Source organism: Ranitomeya imitator, chromosome 2, assembly GCF_032444005.1.
Source record: "Ranitomeya imitator isolate aRanImi1 chromosome 2, aRanImi1.pri, whole genome shotgun sequence".
Classification (NCBI taxonomy): domain Eukaryota; kingdom Metazoa; phylum Chordata; class Amphibia; order Anura; family Dendrobatidae; genus Ranitomeya; species Ranitomeya imitator.
In genome coordinates this window covers 406857522-406875358 of record NC_091283.1, presented here as the reverse complement: position 1 = coordinate 406875358, position 17837 = coordinate 406857522, and the positions used below count along the sequence as shown (strand labels likewise).

General features: G+C 43.9%; 1 protein-coding gene across 2 annotated transcripts in view; it reads right to left on the bottom strand.

The window, feature by feature from the left end:
• Positions 1-17837, bottom strand: part of MAP2K6 (mitogen-activated protein kinase kinase 6) — a 113783-nt gene that overhangs the window by 47493 nt on the left and 48453 nt on the right. For both annotated transcript variants that reach the window (XM_069750703.1, XM_069750702.1), the window contains 3 exons: positions 17546-17594; positions 14334-14447; positions 334-453 (listed from right to left, as the gene is read on the bottom strand). In XM_069750703.1, coding sequence (XP_069606804.1) covers positions 334-453; positions 14334-14447; positions 17546-17594 — 283 coding nt within the window. The remainder of the gene's footprint in view (positions 1-333; positions 454-14333; positions 14448-17545; positions 17595-17837) is intronic.

Sequence of the window (17837 nt, the reverse complement as noted above, 5' to 3'; positions counted from 1 at the left end):
ACACAGACTAGCATAACTGGCCTGCATGTGAAACCTAGTTTGGAAGTGGTAATTCCTTGCTGGTAAAACACCGATTGTATTGCAACTACAACTCACAGCCTAATAAGTGACACATTCTTGGAATCAGGCTCTGTTGCTCTATATTATGCTGTCCTCAGATTAACAAGCAAAAGCCTGTAGCCAGATTCCCTGTAATCCAAGTGTTTGGCATGAGAGTTCTCACTATGAGCATGCCAAAATAGTTCAATCTTTGCAACAGAGGCACGAAAGTAAAAAATAAAAAATAAAAATAATAAAAAACCTCTTTAAACCATCTTAATTCCTGAGACATACCTCTCTAAATAACGCTCCATAAAACGTGACCGTGAAATGACAGTCTACTGTGCGCATAGATATATCCAGATCCATCAGAAGTCTCTTATCTTCCTGGCTGTTCACGGTGGCCCGGATACGCTGCAGAGGAGAGGACAGAGTTAGGCGAGGGAAGAGTGCAGCTCTTAAAACAAAAGGGGATCATTTACACAACCAGAAGGCCCCTTTAAGAAATGGACAATCCAATAACCTTTTTTTTAACAAGCATTACAGTGGAGGAAATAAGTATTTGATTCCTTTTTTGTAAGTTTGCCCACTGACAAAGACATTAACAGTCTATAATTTTAAAGGGTAGGTTAATTTTAACATTGAGAGATAGAATATCAAAAATAAAATCCAGAAAATCACATTGTATAAATGATATACATATATTTGCATTTTGCAGTGAGAAATAAGTGTTTGATCCCTCTGGCAAACAAGACTTAATACTTGGTGGTAAAACCCTTGCTAGCAAGCACAGCAGTCAGACATTTTTTTGTAGTTGATGACGAGGTTTGTGCACATGTCAGAAGGAATTTTACTCCACTCCTCTCTGAAGATCATCTCTAAATCTTTAACCCCTTTACCCCCAAGGGTGGTTTGCACGTTAATGACCGGGCCAATTTTTACAATTCTGACCACTGTCCCTTTATGAGGTTATAACTCTGGAACGCTTCAACGGATCCCAGTGAATCTGACATTGTTTTCTCGTGACATATTGTACTTCATGACAATGGTAAAAATTCTTTGATAGTACCTGCGTTTATTTGTGAAAAAAACGGAAATTTGGCGAAAATTATGAAAATTTCGCAATTTTCCAACTTTGAATTTTTATGCAATTAAATCACAGATATATGTCACACAAAATACTTAATAAGTAACATTTCCCACATGTCTACTTTACATCAGCACAATTTTGGAACCAAAATTTTTTTTTGTTAGGGAGTTATAAGGGTGAAAAGTTGACCAGCAATTTCTCATTTCTACAACACCATTTTTTTTTAGGGACCACATCTCATTTGAAGTCATTTTGAGGGGTCTATATGATAGAAAATACCCAAGTGTGACACCATTCTAAAAACTACACCCCTCAAGGTGCTTAAAACCACATTCAAGAAGTTTATTAACCCTTCTGGTGCTTCACAGGAATTTTTTGAATGTTTAAATAAAAATGAACATTTAACTTTTTTTCACAAAAAATTTAATTCAGCTCCAATTTGTTTTATTTTACCAAGGGTAACAGGAGAAAATGGACCGCAATCATTGTTGTACAATTTGTCCTGAGTACGCCAATACCCCACATGTGGGGGTAAACCACTGTTTGGGCGCATGGCACAGCTCGGAAGCGAAGGAGCGCCATTTGACTTTTCAATGCAAAATTGACAGGAATTGAGATGGGACACCATGTTTCGTTTGGAGAGCCCCTGATGTGCCTAAACATTGAAACCCCCCACAAGTGACACCATTTTGGAAAGTAGACCCCCTAAGGAACTTATATAGAGGTGTGGTGAGCTCTTTCACCCACCAAGTGCTTCACAGAAGTTTATAATGTAGAACCGTAAAAATAAAAAATCATATTTTTTCACACAAATTATCTTTTCGCCCCCAATTTTTTATTTTTCCAAGGGTAAGAGAAGAAATTGGACCCCAATAGTTGTTGTACAATTTGTCCTGAGTAAGCTGATATCCCATATGTGGGGGTAAACCACTGTTTGGGCGGATGGGAGAGCTCGGAAGGGAAGGAGCGCCGTTTGACTTTTCAATGCAAAATTGACAGGAATTGAGATGAGACGCCATGTTGCGTTTGCAGAGCCCCTAATGTACCTAAATAGTAGAAACCACTCACAAGTGACACCATTTTGGAAAGTAGACCCCCTAAGGAACTTATCTAGATGTGTGGTGAGCGCTTTGACCCACCAAGGGCTTCACAGAGGTTTATAATGGAGAGCCGTAAAAATAAAACAAAAATTGTTTCCCACAAAAATTATTTTTTAGCCCCCAGTTTTGTATTTTCCCGAGGGTAACAGGAGAAATTGGACCCAAAAATGTGTTGTCCAATTTGTCCTGAGTGTGCTGATACCCCATATGTGGGGGGAAACCACTGTTTGGGCGCATGGGAGGGCTTGGAAGGGAAGGAGTGCCATTTGAATGCAGACTTAGATGGAATGGTCTGCAGGCGTCACATTGCGTTTGCAGAGCCCCTAATGTACCTAAACAGTAGAAACCCCCCACAAGTGACACCATTTTGGAAAGTAGACCCCCTAAGGAACTTATCTAGATGTGTGGTGAGCGCTTTGACCCACCAAGGGCTTCACAGAGGTTTATAATGGAGAGCCGTAAAAATAAAACAAAAATTGTTTCCCACAAAAATTATTTTTTAGCCCCCAGTTTTGTATTTTCCCGAGGGTAACAGGAGAAATTGGACCCAAAAATGTGTTGTCCAATTTGTCCTGAGTGTGCTGATACCCCATATGTGGGGGGAAACCACTGTTTGGGCGCATGGGAGGGCTTGGAAGGGAAGGAGTGCCATTTGAATGCAGACTTAGATGGAATGGTCTGCAGGCGTCACATTGCGTTTGCAGAGCCCCTAATGTACCTAAACAGTAGAAACCCCCCACAAGTGACCCCATATTGGAAAGTAGACCCCCTAAGGAACTTATCTAGATGTGTTGTGAGAACTTTGAACCCCAAGTGTTTCACTACAGTTTATAACGCAGAGCCGTAAAAATAAAAAATCTTTTTTTTCCCACAAAAATTATTTTTTAGCCCCCAGTTTTGTATTTTCCCAAGGGTAACAGGAGAAATTGGACCCCAACAGTTGTTGTCCTATTTGTCCTGAGTACGCTGATACCCCATATGTTGGGGTAAACCCCTGTTTGGGCACACGGGTGAGCTCGGAAGGAAAGAAGCACTGTTTTACTTTTTCAACGCAGAATTGGCTGGAATTGAGATCGGACGCCATGTCGCTTTTGGAGAGCCCCTGATGTGCCTAAACAGTGGAAACCCCCCAATTATAACTGAAACCCTAATCCAAACACTCCCCTAACCCTAATTCCAACGGTAACCCTAACCACACCTCTAACCCTGACACACCCCTAACCCTAATCCCAACCCTATTCCCAACTGTAAATGTAATCTAAACCCTAACTGTAACTTTAGCCCCAACCCTAACTGTAGCCCTAACCCTAGCCCTAACCCTAGCCCTAACCCTAGCCCCAACCCTAACCCTAGCCCTAGCCCTAACCCTAGCCCTAACACTAGCCCTAACCCTAGCCCTAACCCTAGCCCTAACCCTAACCCTAACCCTAGCCCTAACCCTAGCCCTAGCCCTAACCCTAGCCCTAGCCCTAACCCTAGCCCTAACCCTAGCCCTAGCCCTAACCCTAGCCCTAACCCTAGCCCTAACCCTAGCCCTAACCCTAGCCCTAATGGGAAAATGGAAATAAATACATTTTTTTATTTTTCCCTAACTAAGGGGGTGATGAAGGGGGGTTTGATTTACTTTTATAGCGGGTTTTTTAGCGGATTTTTATGATTGGCAGCCGTCACACACTGAAAGACGCTTTTTATTGCAAAAAATATTTTTTGCGTTACCACATTTTGAGAGCTATAATTTTTCCATATTTTGGTCCACACAGTCATGTGAGGTCTTGTTTTTTACGCGACCAGTTGACGTTTTTATTGGTAACATTTTCGGGCACGTGACATTTTTTGATCGCTTTTTATTCCGATTTTTGTGAGACAGAATGACCAAAAACCAGCTATTCATGAATTTCTTTTGGGGGAGGCGTTTATACCGTTCCGCGTTTGGTAAAATTGATAAAGCAGTTTTATTCTTCGGGTCAGTACGATTACAGCGACATCTCATTTATATCATTTTTTTATGTTTTGGCGCTTTTATACGATAAAAACTATTTTATAGAAAAAATAATTATTTTGGCATCGCTTTATTCTCAGGACTATAACTTTTTCATTTTTTTGCTGATGATGCTGTATGGTGGCTCGTTTTTTGCGGGACAAGATGACGCTTTCAGCGGTACCATGGTTGTTTATATCTGTCTTTTTGATCACGTGTTATTCCACTTTTTGTTCGGCGGTATGATAATAAAGCGTCGTTTTTTGCCTCGTTTTTTTTTTTTTTTTCTTACGGTGTTTACTGAAGGGGTTAACTAGTGTGCCAGTTTTATAGGGCGAGTCGATACGGACGCGGCGATACTAAATATGTGTACTTTTATTGTTTTTTTTTTTTTTTATTTAGATGAAGAAATGTATTTATGGGAATATTTTTATTTTTTTTTCATTATTTAGGAATATTTTTTTTTAATTTTTTTTACACATTTGGAAAATTTTTTTTTTACTTTTTTACTTTGTCCCAGGGGGGGACATCACAGATCAGTGATCTGACAGTTTGCACAGCACTCTGTCAGATCACTGATCTGACATGCAGCAGTGCAGGCTTCACAGTGCCTGCTCTGAGCAGGCTCTGTGAAGCCACCTCCCTCCCTGCAGGACCCGGATCCGCGGCCATCTTGGATCCGGGACCTGGAGCAGGGAGGGAGGGCGGCAAGACCCTCGCAGCAACGCGATTACATCGCGTTGCTGCGGGGGTCTCAGGGAAGCCCGCAGGGAGCCCCCCTCCCTGCGCGGTGCTTCCCTGCACCGCCGGCACATCGCGATCATCTTTGATCGCGGTGTGCCGGGGGTTAATGTGCCGGGGGCGGTCCGTGACCGCTCCTGGCACATAGTGCCGGATGTCAGCTGCGATAGGCAGCTGACACCCGGCCGCGATCGGCGCCGCTCCCCCCGTGAGCGCTGCCGATCGCATATGACGTACTATTGCGTCCTTGGGAAGTAGGGCCCACCCCCCATGGACGCAATAGTACGTCTGATGGCAGAAAGGGGTTAAAGGGAAGGTGCCATGAAAAAAAATTTTTTTTCAGAAATTGTAAAAATGTAAAGAATTAATGATTACATTTTCTTAAAAAATATTATCATTTGTTTATAATTTAGTAAAATATGAAAAATAATTTGAAAAGTTTTGGAATTTCCACTTTTAAACACTAGGTGGAGCAGCTGCTGAAATTTCAGAAAAACCTAGTGTACAACTAGCTCACATTACTGCACTGCAGTAATTATGGGCGGAGTCTGCTGACGTGTGTGATGTCTCCTCTCCTCCCCTTCTGGGTGTTTGCTAAGGGATTAGAGAGGATGATATTCAGGAACCCAGTGAGCAGCCATTTTGTTGGTGACTGCAGAGTATGGCTGCCGTCACACTATCAGTATTTGGTCAGTATTTTACCTCAGTATTTGTAAGCCAAAACCAGGAGTGGAACAATTAGAGGAAAAGTATAATAGAAACATATGCACCACTTCTGCATTTATCACCCACTCCTGGTTTTGGCTTACAAATACTGAGGTAAAATACTGACCAAAATACTGCTAGTGTGAAGGCAGCCTTATACTGACAAGTAGACAGTCACCGAGGATGGCAGGCAGCAAGGATTCTGGGAGATATGTGGTGGAAGGAGCTTGGTGACAGCAGCACAGAGTATTTCAGGAGAGCAGTGTGCTGGTCTATAGGGGCCCCCTGTTCGGTGTGTGGAGCAGCCAGGGATTGTACATAGAGCGCTGTCTTTTATACACATGGATGGCCTGGTCTGATCCAGACTTTGCATGCAGACCCCATTCCCCTCCTCAGATCCTGTCTTCTCCATCCTGTCCTGGCGATGTGTGAAAGCAAGGTGACAGGCGAAGTACGGGGTGACGCTGGGAAGGAAATGTAGCCATATAGTAACGATAAAAATGAGACCCCTCTCTTCAGCTGCCTCACCAGCCCTGACTGCACCTAACTGGAAGTCATGCTGCCCCCTCTATTACCCCAGACCCACGTGCAGGTGCTCATCCAGAACCACCATAGAATGGGTCCGCTTTCTGAAGATAATACTGCCATAGTGTTCTCACATAATACCGCCATATAGATCACACACAATACTATCAAATAGATCACACAATACTGTCATACAGTTCTCACATAATACCACCATATAGATCACACATAATACCGCCAGTGTTCTCACATACCACCATATGCCTCTCACATAATACCGCCATATAGATCACCCATAATGCCGCCACATAGATCTCAGATGTATTGTAAATACTCGGCCAGAATAAAGTCCTTTATTAATCTTTTTTAAACCATACCGAACGCATAATCCTCGATTCCCTCATCTCCCACAACAAAAATAATAAACCACAATGGGGAAATACACGCAAGGGGGAGAGGAGTGCATAGGAGAGGATTAGATACTGACTGCTGAGCTGTGTAACTAATCCTGTCCTGTGTGATACTGCGCTGCGCCGTGTATCTAATCCTATCTGGTGTGATACTGTACACAGGACTAGATTAGCTACACAGGACAGAGGCAGCAGTGGTAGATGGTATATAGAGGCAGGCAGCAGTGGTAGATTTTATATAGAGGCAGGCAGCAGTGGTATATAGGGGCAGGCAGCAGTGGTAGATTTTATATAGGGGCAGGTAGCAGTGGTATATAGGAGCAGGTAGCAGTGGTATATAGGAGCAGGTAGCAGTGGTATATAGGGGCAGGTAGCAGTGGTATATAGGGGCTGGTAGCAGTGGTAGATGATATATAGGGGCAGGTAGCAGTGGTATATAGGGGCAGGTAGCAGTAGTATATAGGGGCAGGTAGCAGTGGTATATAGGAGCAGGTAGCAGTGGTATATAGGGGCAGGTAGCAGTGGTATATAGGGGCTGGTAGCAGTGGTATATAGGGGCAGGTAGCAGTAGTATATAGGGGCAGGTAGCAGTGGTATATAGGAGCAGGTAGCAGTGGTATATAGGAGCAGGTAGCAGTGGTATATAGGGGCAGGTAGCAGTGGTATATAGGGGCAGGTAGCAGTGGTATACAGGGGCAGGTAGCAGTGGTATATAGAGGCAGGTAGCAGTGGTATATAGGGGCTGGTAGCAGTGGTAGATGCATAAGAAAACTTACCTTCAGTCCTCCTCCAGGAAGTGCTGAATCCTGTTCAGGGCAGAGCAGTGTGACGATCTCCCTGCTCTGCTCTGAACAGGTCGGCAGTGAGCAGTGATTGCAGCCTGTGCTGTAATACTAAATACAGGCTGCAATCACAGCTCCTGGCTGCAGATACTCACCCCGAACCTCTCTTCCCAGCAGCAGCTTCTCCCTGGCAGCTCCTGCTATGATCGCACACACTGAGCTGTGTGTGCGATGACAGAGGAAAATAAAAAACAAAATGGCCGCGATCTCCTCACACAGCTGTGACGTAGCAGCTCAGTGGGCGTGTCCAGGTCACAGCTGAGAGGCAGGAGAAGCAGCCTCAATGAAAGATGCGGCTGGGTCCGACCGTTGGCTCCTATGTCCATGGCTGCCGTAAGTGAGGAGTGCAAGTGTCGTACCCAGACACACACACCCCCACTAATGAAAATGGCGGCCTCCAGTGGTAAAAGTAAAAATGAATAAATAAAAAAGTATGAAAGTAGTACATTTACTTTTGTATTAAAAATAATTGATTATATAATCAATAATTATTAATACAAAAACTAAAATCACGGCACCCTCCCTTTAAGATTTTGAGGCTGTCACTTGGCAACTCGGAACTTCAACTCCCTCCATAAGTTTTCTATGGGATTGAAGGTCTGGAGACTTGCTAGGTCACTCCATGACCTTAATGTGCTTCTTTTTGAGCCACTCCTTTTTTGCCTTGGCTGTATGTTTTGGTCATTGTATTGCTGGAAGATCCTTCCACGACCCATTTTAATGTCCTGACAGCGGAAAGGAGGTTGTCACTCTGGATTATTTTACAGTACATGGCTACATCCATTCTCCCATTGATGCTGTGTAGTAGTCCTGCGCCCTTAGAGAAACACCTCCTACACATAAGGTTTCCACCTCCATGATTGACAGTGGGGACGGTGTTCTTTGGGTCATAGGCAGCATTTCTCTTCCTCCAAACACGGCAAGTTAAGTTAATGTCAAAGACCTCAATTTTTGTCTTATCTGACCACAGCACCTTCTCCCAATCACTCATGTTTATTGGCAAACTTCAGATGGGCCTGCACATGAGCCTTCTTGAGCAAGGGGACCTTGCAGGCACTGCAGGATTTTAAACCTTTACGGCGTAATGTACTACCAATGGTTTTCTTGGCGACTGTGGTCCCAGCTGCCTTGAGATCATTAGCAAGTTCTCCCAGTGTAGTTTTAGGCTCTCTCACCTTCCTCATGATCAAGGATACCCCGTGAGGTGAGATTTTGCATGGTGCCCCAGATCGATGTCGATTGACAGTCATTTTATAATTCTTCCATTTTCTTACTATTGCACAAACAGTTGTCTCCTTCTCGCCCAGCATCTTACTTATGGTTTTGTAGCCCATTCCAGCTTTGTGCAGGTCTATGACCTTGTCCCCAACATCTTTATAAAGCTCTTTGGTCTTGCCCATGTTGTAGAGGTTAGAATCTGACTTATTGAGTCTGTGGACAGGAGTCTTTTATAAAAGGCGACAGCGGTCTTTAATCCAGGCAACGAGTTGATTAGGAGAGCCTAACTAGTCTTCTGTAGGAGCTGTTAATGGTTGGTAGGGGATCAAATATTTAAAATTATAGACTGTTCATGTCTGTCAGTGGCCAAACTTACAAAATCAGCAAGGAATGAAATACTTATTTCCCCCACTGTATATATCAAAAGAAACCAGGCTACCTCTACAAACTTATGTTAAACTAGATGGTGGCCCGATTCGAACGCATCAGGTATTCTAGAATATGCATGTCCACGTAGTATATTGCCCAGCCACGTAGTATATTGCCCAACCACGTAGTATATTGTCCAGGGACGTAGTATATTGTCCAGGGACGTAGTATACAGCACATAGCCACGTAGTATATTGCCCAACTACGTAGTATATTGCCCAGCCACGTATGTCACAGGTTAAAAAATAAAAAAACATATACTCACCTTCCGAGGGCACCTTGTAGTTCGGTCACATGACCGTGACGTCATGGCAGGTCCTTCTCGCGCAGACCCTGTGATGACGTCGCAGGTCCTTCTCCCATACCATCCTTGGCACCGGAACCTGCCGGAGGTCACCGGAGCGTCGCGAAAGGTGAGTATATAATGATTTGTTGTTTTTTTTTTTTTAACATTAGATGTTTTTACTATTGACGCTGCATAGGCAGCATCAATAGTAAAAACTTGGTCACACAGGGTTAATAGCGGCGTTAACAGAGTGAGTTACCTGTGGCATAACGCGGTCCGTTACCGCTGGCATTAACCCTGTGTGAGCGGTGACTGCGGGGAGTATGGAGAGGGCGCCGACTGCAGGGGAGTAGGGAGGGACTAATCGGACTGTGGCCGTCGCCGATTGGTCGCGGCAGCCATGACAGGTAGCTGGCGAGACCAATCAGCGACTTGGATTCCATGACAGAAAGAGGCCGCGACCAATGAATATCCGTGACAGACAGAAAGACAGAAAGACGGAAGTGACCCTTACACAATTGTATAATAGATGGGTGGTACAAGATTACAAAAACAATTCTGGGAGTTCCAATGGGTTACTATCACATCCGGGGTACTTCTCAGTAGTACTGAAGGACTCATTTGCCACCACCTTGCTGCTCTTATGAAGTCCAGCAGGTCAAAGTCGCCATGCGAAGAAGAAAAAAAAAAAATTATATATCCCACATGATCAGGTGCCAACAGTGTTTTCGGCGTGCTCGAATATGTTCGAGTCCCTAGGTCCGAATGCCTCACCACTGTGGAACGGCTGTTAAATCCCTTTCTTAGGCCCTGCCACTGGGTGAAAGTAAGGTGTTGGCTTTGGCCAGTGAGCTATACCGCCTGCTGCAACTTAGTTTTGTGCCAGGTAGAAAAGCAATAAAAACATGAAAACAAGCAAGAACAAACACTACCTGAACAGGGAAAAAGACTGATGCTCAAACGCGATCGGAACAGACCCCGGTAAGGAAGAAACACAGAAAAACAGGGTGGAATCTGATACAGTGCATATAAAAATCCTTAGTTTTAATAGCAGTAAGGAAACCAGTTACAGTTCGACATCCTAGAGCAGTCTCAGAGGGTGGGCAAAACCCGAAAACCAACCCTGTAGTCCACCTAGGGTTTTACAGCACCTTACAAGCCAAGGTGGAATCAGTGAAGGCCATAATGAAATTCTTGTAAGCCTGGCAAAAAGTGCAAAATGATCCTCATATGGCTACATTGCTGACCTATAGGTGGATGCCGAGCAGCTGGAAGGAAGAACTCCAAGCACAAAGAGAATAGGGTGGGGTGCTTAGATTTTGGAACATATTGGTAGGATGGGTAGAGGGGACATCCCCTGAGGAACTCTACATCAAAGGCCAAAAAATATGAATGAGGGTGTTAAAGAGGAGGAAATCTATACCGAAAGAAAAAACAAGATTGGGTAAGTGAAGAATCTTATGGGATGGCAACCCAAAGCTTCTACCAAGGAAATAAGACTTCCAAGTTTGGGGCTGAACCTCGGCAGAGCAAGGATCATCAGCCATAACAATGACATGACTCTGAGAACACATCCACCAAAAACCATTAACCCCTTTACCCCCAAGGGTAGTTTGCACATTAATGACCGAGCCAATTTTCACAATTCTGACCACTGTCCCTTTATGAGGTTATAACTCTGGAACGCTTCAACGGATCCCGGTGATTCTAACATTGATTTCTCATGACATATTGTACTTTATGATAGTGGTAAAATTTCTTTGATCTTACCTGCGTTTGTGAAAAAAATGGAAATCTGCCAAAATTTGAATTTTTATGCAATTAAATCACAGAGATATGTCACACAAAATACATATCCCACATGTCTACTTTACATCAGCACAATTTTGGAACCTAAAATTTTTTTTTTTGTTAGGGAGTTATAAGGGTTAAAGAGTTGACCAGCAATTTCTCATTTTTACAGCACCATTTTTTTTTAGGGACCACATCTCATTTGAAGTCATTTTTAGGGGTCTATATGATAGAAAATACCCAAGTGTGACACCATTCTAAAAACTGCACCCCTCAAGGTACTCAAAACAACATTCAAGAAGTTTATTAACCCTTCAGGTGTTTCACAGGAATTTTTGGAATGTATAAAAAAAAAAAAGAACATTTAACTTTTTTCACAAAAATTTTTATTCAGCTCCAATGTGTTTTATTTTACCAAGGGTAACAGGAGAAAATGGACCCCAAAAGTTGTTGTACAATTTGTCCTCAGTACGTTGATACCTCATATGTGGGGGTAAACCACTGTTTGGGCACATGGCAGAGCTCGGAAGGGAAGGAGCGGCATTTGACTTTTCAGTGCAAAATTGACTGGAATTGAGATGGGACGCCATGTTGCGTTTGGAGAGCCACTGATGTGCCTAAACATTGAAACCATCCACAAGTGACACCATTTTGGAAACTAGACCCCCTAAGGAACTCATCTAGATGTGTGGTGAGCGCTTTGAACCCCCAAGTGTTTCACTACAGTTTATAACGCAGAGCCGTGAAAATAAAAATTCTTTCCCCCCCCCCCCCCCCCCACAAAAATTATTTTTTAGCCCCCACTTTTGTATTTTCCCAAAAGTAACAGGAGAAATTGGACCCCAAAAGTTGTTGTCCAATTTGTCCCGAGTACGCCGATGCCCAATATGTGGGGGAACCACCATTTGGGAGCATGGCAGAGCTCGGAAGGGAAGGAGCGCCATTTGGAATGCAGACTTTAGATGGATTGGTCTGCAGGCGTCACGCTACATTTGCAGAACCCCTGATGTAACTAAACAGTAGAAACCCCCACAAGTGACCCCATATTGGAAACAAGACCCCCCCCAAGGAACTCATCTAGATGTGTTGTGAGAGCTTTGAACCCCCAAGTGTTTCACTACAGTTTATAACGCAGAGCCGTGAAAATAAAAAATCTTTTTTTCCCACAAAAAATATTTTTTAGCCCCCAGTTTTGAATTTTCCCAAGGATAACAGGAGAAATTGGACCCCAAAAGTTGTGGTTCAATGTGTCCCGAGTACGCTGATACCCCATATGTTGGGATAAACCCGTTTGGATGCACGGGAGAGCTCGGAAGGGAAGGAGCACTGTTTTACTTTATCAACGCATAATTGGCTGGAATTGAGATCAGTCGCCATGTCGCGTTTGGAGAGCCCCTGATGTGCCTAAACAGTGGAAACCCCCAATTCTAACTGAAACCCTAATCCAAACACACCCCTAACCGTAATCCCAACAGTAACCCTAACCACACCTCTAACCCTGACACACCCCTAACCCTAATCCCAACCGTAAATGTAGTCCAAACCCTAACTTTAGCCCTAACCCTATCCCTAACCCTAGTCCTAACCCTAATGAGAAAATGGAAATAAATACATTTTTTTAATTTATTAATTTTTCCCTAACTAAGGGAGTGATGAAGGGGGGTTTGATTTACTATTTATAGAGGGTTTTTATCAGATTTTTATGACTGGCAGCCATCACACACTAAAAGACGCTTTTTATTGCAAAAAAATATTTTTTGCGTTACCACATTTTGAGAGCTATAATTTTTCATATTTTGCTCCACAGAGTCATGTGAGGTCTTGTTTTTTGCGGGACGAGTTGACGTTTTTATTGGTAACATTTTCGGGCACGTGACATTTTTTGATCGCTTTTTATTCCGATTTTTGTGAGGCAGAATGACCAAAAACCAGCTATTCATAAATTTATTTTGTGGAGGGGGGGGGGGGGGGTGTCGTTTAGTTTTATTCTTCGGGTCAGTACGATTACAGCGATACCTTATTTCTTTTTTTTATGTTTTGGCGCTTTTATACGATAAAACCTATTTTACAGAAAAAATTATTTTTGCATCGCTTTATTTTGAGGACTATAACTTAAATTTTTTGCTGATGATGCTGTATGGCGTCTCGTTTTTTGCGGGACAAGATGACGTTTCCAGCGTTACAATGATTATTTATATCCGTCTTTTTGATCGCGTGTTATTCCACTTTTTGTTCGTTATTCTTCCACACATGTAAAACATTTTTTTTTTTTTACTTTGCCCAGGGGGGCATCATGATTTATTGACAGATCGCTGATCTGACACTTTGCTGTGCACTGTGTCAGATCAGTGATCACACAGGCACAGCAGGGACGCTTACCAGCGCTTGCTCTGAGCAGGCGCTAGCAAGCCACCTCCCTGCAAGACACGGATGCGGCCCCGTGGCCATTTTGGATCCAGGCCTGCAGGGAGGTAAGAGACCCACGCAGCAACGCGATCACATCACGCAGCTCCCTGCGGGGGGGGGGGGTGGGGGGGGAGAGAGGGAGAGGGAGAGGGAGAGGGAGAGGGAGAGGGAGAGGGAGAGGGAGAGGGAGAGGGAGAGAGAGAGAGAGAGAATTTCACTCGACTTTTGAGATAGTCGGGTTTCGCGAAACCCTAAAAAAGTAAAAGTCGCTGAACCCTACTAAGGAGCACTGAGTTGCTCTCAACTGACCCTTAGAGAATATGAGGTAAAAGGGCAATAGGGAAGCAAGAGACCAGGAAGGATAACACTCCAAGGAATGATCGTGTGCCCTGCAGATGAAAGTGAGCTGCAGGACCCAGAGGATAACCTGGTTTCTTAAGATCGAGAAAAGCATGATGAGAAGAGAATTGGATGTCATCCACCAAGAGAAAGTAGACCGCACTCCCGTGGATCTACAAGCTCCCGCATGAGACTATATGTGGTTTAGAATATCCATCTTGGTAATATGCACTGCATATTTCTAACAGATCTAGGAATGTCCCAATTCACATCTATGCACCACAGGTAGGCAAAGGAATTTTTTTTTTTTTTGCAGGATTCTATGCATCCATCAGAGGATAATTATTTAATACATTTTTACTATATTCTAATGTTTAACAAAATAAATATAAAATAGTATACGATAATAAATGGTATAAAATACCGCCTCTTACCTTTACAGCCATGATCTGCTCACTCGGCACATGGCGCATCTTCTCCACCACTCCGTAGGCCCCCCGTCCCAGTTCTTCAATAGGTAATAAGTCATCGGCTTTTACCTCAAAGTTCTATAGGAGTAAATAGATAGGAGAAAGCGATAATCACCGAGGGATCGTCCATTATATAATGATCACAATATGATGCCATGTGTGCAGTCCCACGTGCTGGCCAGGCAGCAGCCCCACGCCGCCGCTGTGACTCTATAGCCTGGAGACCTGCCAAAAGGGTCATTCCCATTCGGATGGCGCCTCCTTCCCTCGCAGGCCAGCTGAGAATGTGCTGCGTAATTAGAAAGCTCTTGGCACGCAGCGTCGTCATCTCATGCAGCTCCCGGCGTAGCCTTAATTAACTGCTTATATCCGGGCTTGTGCTGTGCAGGTCGCAGTCGTGCCAGGGCAAAGGGTTTCTGCAACGCATACAAGTGTGCAGCAGCCGTTCACTGATGATCTTACACGTGCAAAGTTCAGCCTGCCGGTGGAGGTGGATTGTGCACGGATTTTGGCAGCTCCAGGGATAAAAGCTCCACCGGCGGGAACACAATGTTCCATTCTTATGTTGTGAGCAGATCAGTAGTGACAGGCACTGAAAATAAGGAACAGATCGTTCGCCGCAAACTTTCTATAAAGTTTCCACTGGCCGGAGCCTGTGCACTCAGCAGTCAACACACGGGATTAACAGTGACCTGTACAAGCTTTTACTGCTTACAGCTTCCACGTATGATATTAAAAGGCCTGCACCCCCATCAATCCTAAGAAAGGGGGTCTTCTTAGCAATGACCTGAGCATGATCACACCTTGAATGAGAACATACATGATAAAACCCTTACAGACATCAATAACTGTCACATCATTTTATACGGAGCACATCAGCTATACATCTAGGGGTAAAATACAGACGGATTTACCCCAGTGTGAAGGATCTACCACCTCTCCATGTTAGAAACAGGGTGCCTCCTCCTACCCCCTCCTTTAGAAAAAGCACCTCCCCCATGGTTAGAAGGCTGCATATACCCACCCCATTTAGAAAAAGACCCTCACTCCCAACCATTTTTTTTTTTTTTTTTTTAAACGCGCCTCCCACATTTAAAAGGACGCCTCCCCCAACCCCATTTCAGAAAAAGGGTGCCTGCCCCCACCCCCGTTTTAAAAAGAGGGCACCTTCCCACCCCCATTTAGAAAGAATTTAGAAAGAGTGTCAGCCACCCGTTTAGAAAGAGGGTGTCACCACCCCACCTCCCAGTTATAAAAAGAGGACGCCACCCACCAACCCCATTTCCAAAGATGTGCATAGCCCCATGATTAGAAGGGCGCATCCTCCTCCATCAAAGATCAGAAAAAGGGCGCATCCCCACCCCATTTTAGCAAATGGGCACAGAATCGAGCCCCCTCTCCCCATTTACAAAAAAAGGGCACAGGCTCCAGGAAAGTATTAAATGGCACAGACAATTTGTACCTTTCCTTAGCCAAACAACGTCAGCCACCACCCCATCATACTACATGGTGTAAACCCAGGAAAGGGTGGTAGATGGTAAAATTGACGCCTCCAGTTAAAAACAGAAGGTTTTGATTTCAATTTTTCGAGGAGATGGTAGATCAGCATTACTATTTTCTAATGACTGTTGTTCCAGTAAACAGTGGTCGTGCAGCAGCAGCGATGATGGACAGGAGCAGCAGACTTCAGTGCTACAAGGTTACTGGAATTCCACCTGACAGGACTGCGGGCCGGGTCTTAGCTGGGGGCATCAAGTATGAAGTCACGAGGAGGGAACTCGCGTTCTGCAATCAGGTTACAGCAGGGAACGAGCCATCTGTAATATGTGAGAACAGCAGCAGGGTCTATCCACACAACCCACAGAACTGCCCCCCAACCCATGTAACACCCCGCATAATGGATGCAAATAACATCCGCCAGGGATGACTATGGAGTCTGGCAGGAATTCCCAAGTACATTTTTTTGCTGCTGAAATCAGGTCAGACATGTGTAATGTTATCTGACAATCAGAGCAGAATTCACTTTTCTGCTGGTGCAGTCACTGTGCACATACATTACATTACTATCCTGTACTGATCCTGAGTTACATCCTGTATTATACTCCAGAGCTGCACTCACTATTCTGCTGGTGCAGTCACTGTGTACATACATTACATTACTTATCCTGTACTGATCCTGAGTTACATCCTGTATTATACTCCAGAGCTGCACTCACTATTCTGCTGGTGCAGTCACCGTGTACATACATTACATTATTTATCCTGTACTGATCCTGAGTTACATCCTGTATTATACCGCAGAGCTAAAATCACTATTCTGCTGGTGCAGTCACTGTGTACATACATTACTTATCCTGTACTGATCCTGAGTTACATCCTGTATTATACCCCAGAGCTGCACTCACTATTCTGCTGGTGCAGTCACTGTGTACATACATTACTTATCCTGTACTGATCCTGAGTTACATCCTGTATTATACCCCAGAGCTGCACTCACTATTCTGCTGGTGCAGTCACTGTGTACATACATTACTTATCCTGTACTGATCCTGAGTTACATCTTGTATTATACCCCAAAGCTGCACTCACTATCCTGCTGGTGCAATCACTGTGTACATACATTACTGATCCTGAGTTACATCCTGTATTATACCCCAAAGCTGCACTCACTATTCTGCTGGTGCAGTCACTGTGTACATACATTACATTACTTATCCTGTACTGATCCTGAGTTACATCCTGTATTATACCCCAAAGCTGCACTCACTATTCTGCTGGTGCAGTCACTGTGTACATACATTACATTACTTATCCTGTACTGCTCCTGAGTTCTATCCTGTATTATACTCCAGAGCTGCACTCACTATTCTGCTGGTGGAGTCACTGTGTACATATATTACTTATCCTGTACTGATCCTGAGTTACATCTTGTATTATACTCCAGAACTGCATTCACTATTCTGCTGGTTTTGGAGTAATGATAGAACTTGCAAATATAGAAAAGTAATTTCTAAGTAGACACCAATTAATTTGGATATAGGGGGAGAATTCAGCTCTGACGTCTTCAGAATCGTGAATGCAGCTCGGGAATTTTACAGACTGTAGTTTAGTATTTGATGTAAATATCAGCTATGCATAAACTGTAAAAAGTGGATATTTCTGATGAAACCACCAACCTTATCTCCAATTAGGAGGCATGCTTTCGAGTCCAAGTCACGTGGTGGCCTAAAAAAGAAAGACGGAAATTTTACGTACCGGTAACATAGTGCTGCAGATCAGATGCTCTAGTTTGGGTCAACACAGTTCCCACCCATGTAATAATGTAAAGTCAGTTGTCGGAAACCTCCGTCTACTTCGCTATGGCATATTATAAGCCTAAGGGTCCGTGATGGGTGGACAAGAGCCCACTTTCTCCAATTAACCGCTTAGAAGCTGTATCTGCAAACGAATGCGGCATCTTAAGGGGGT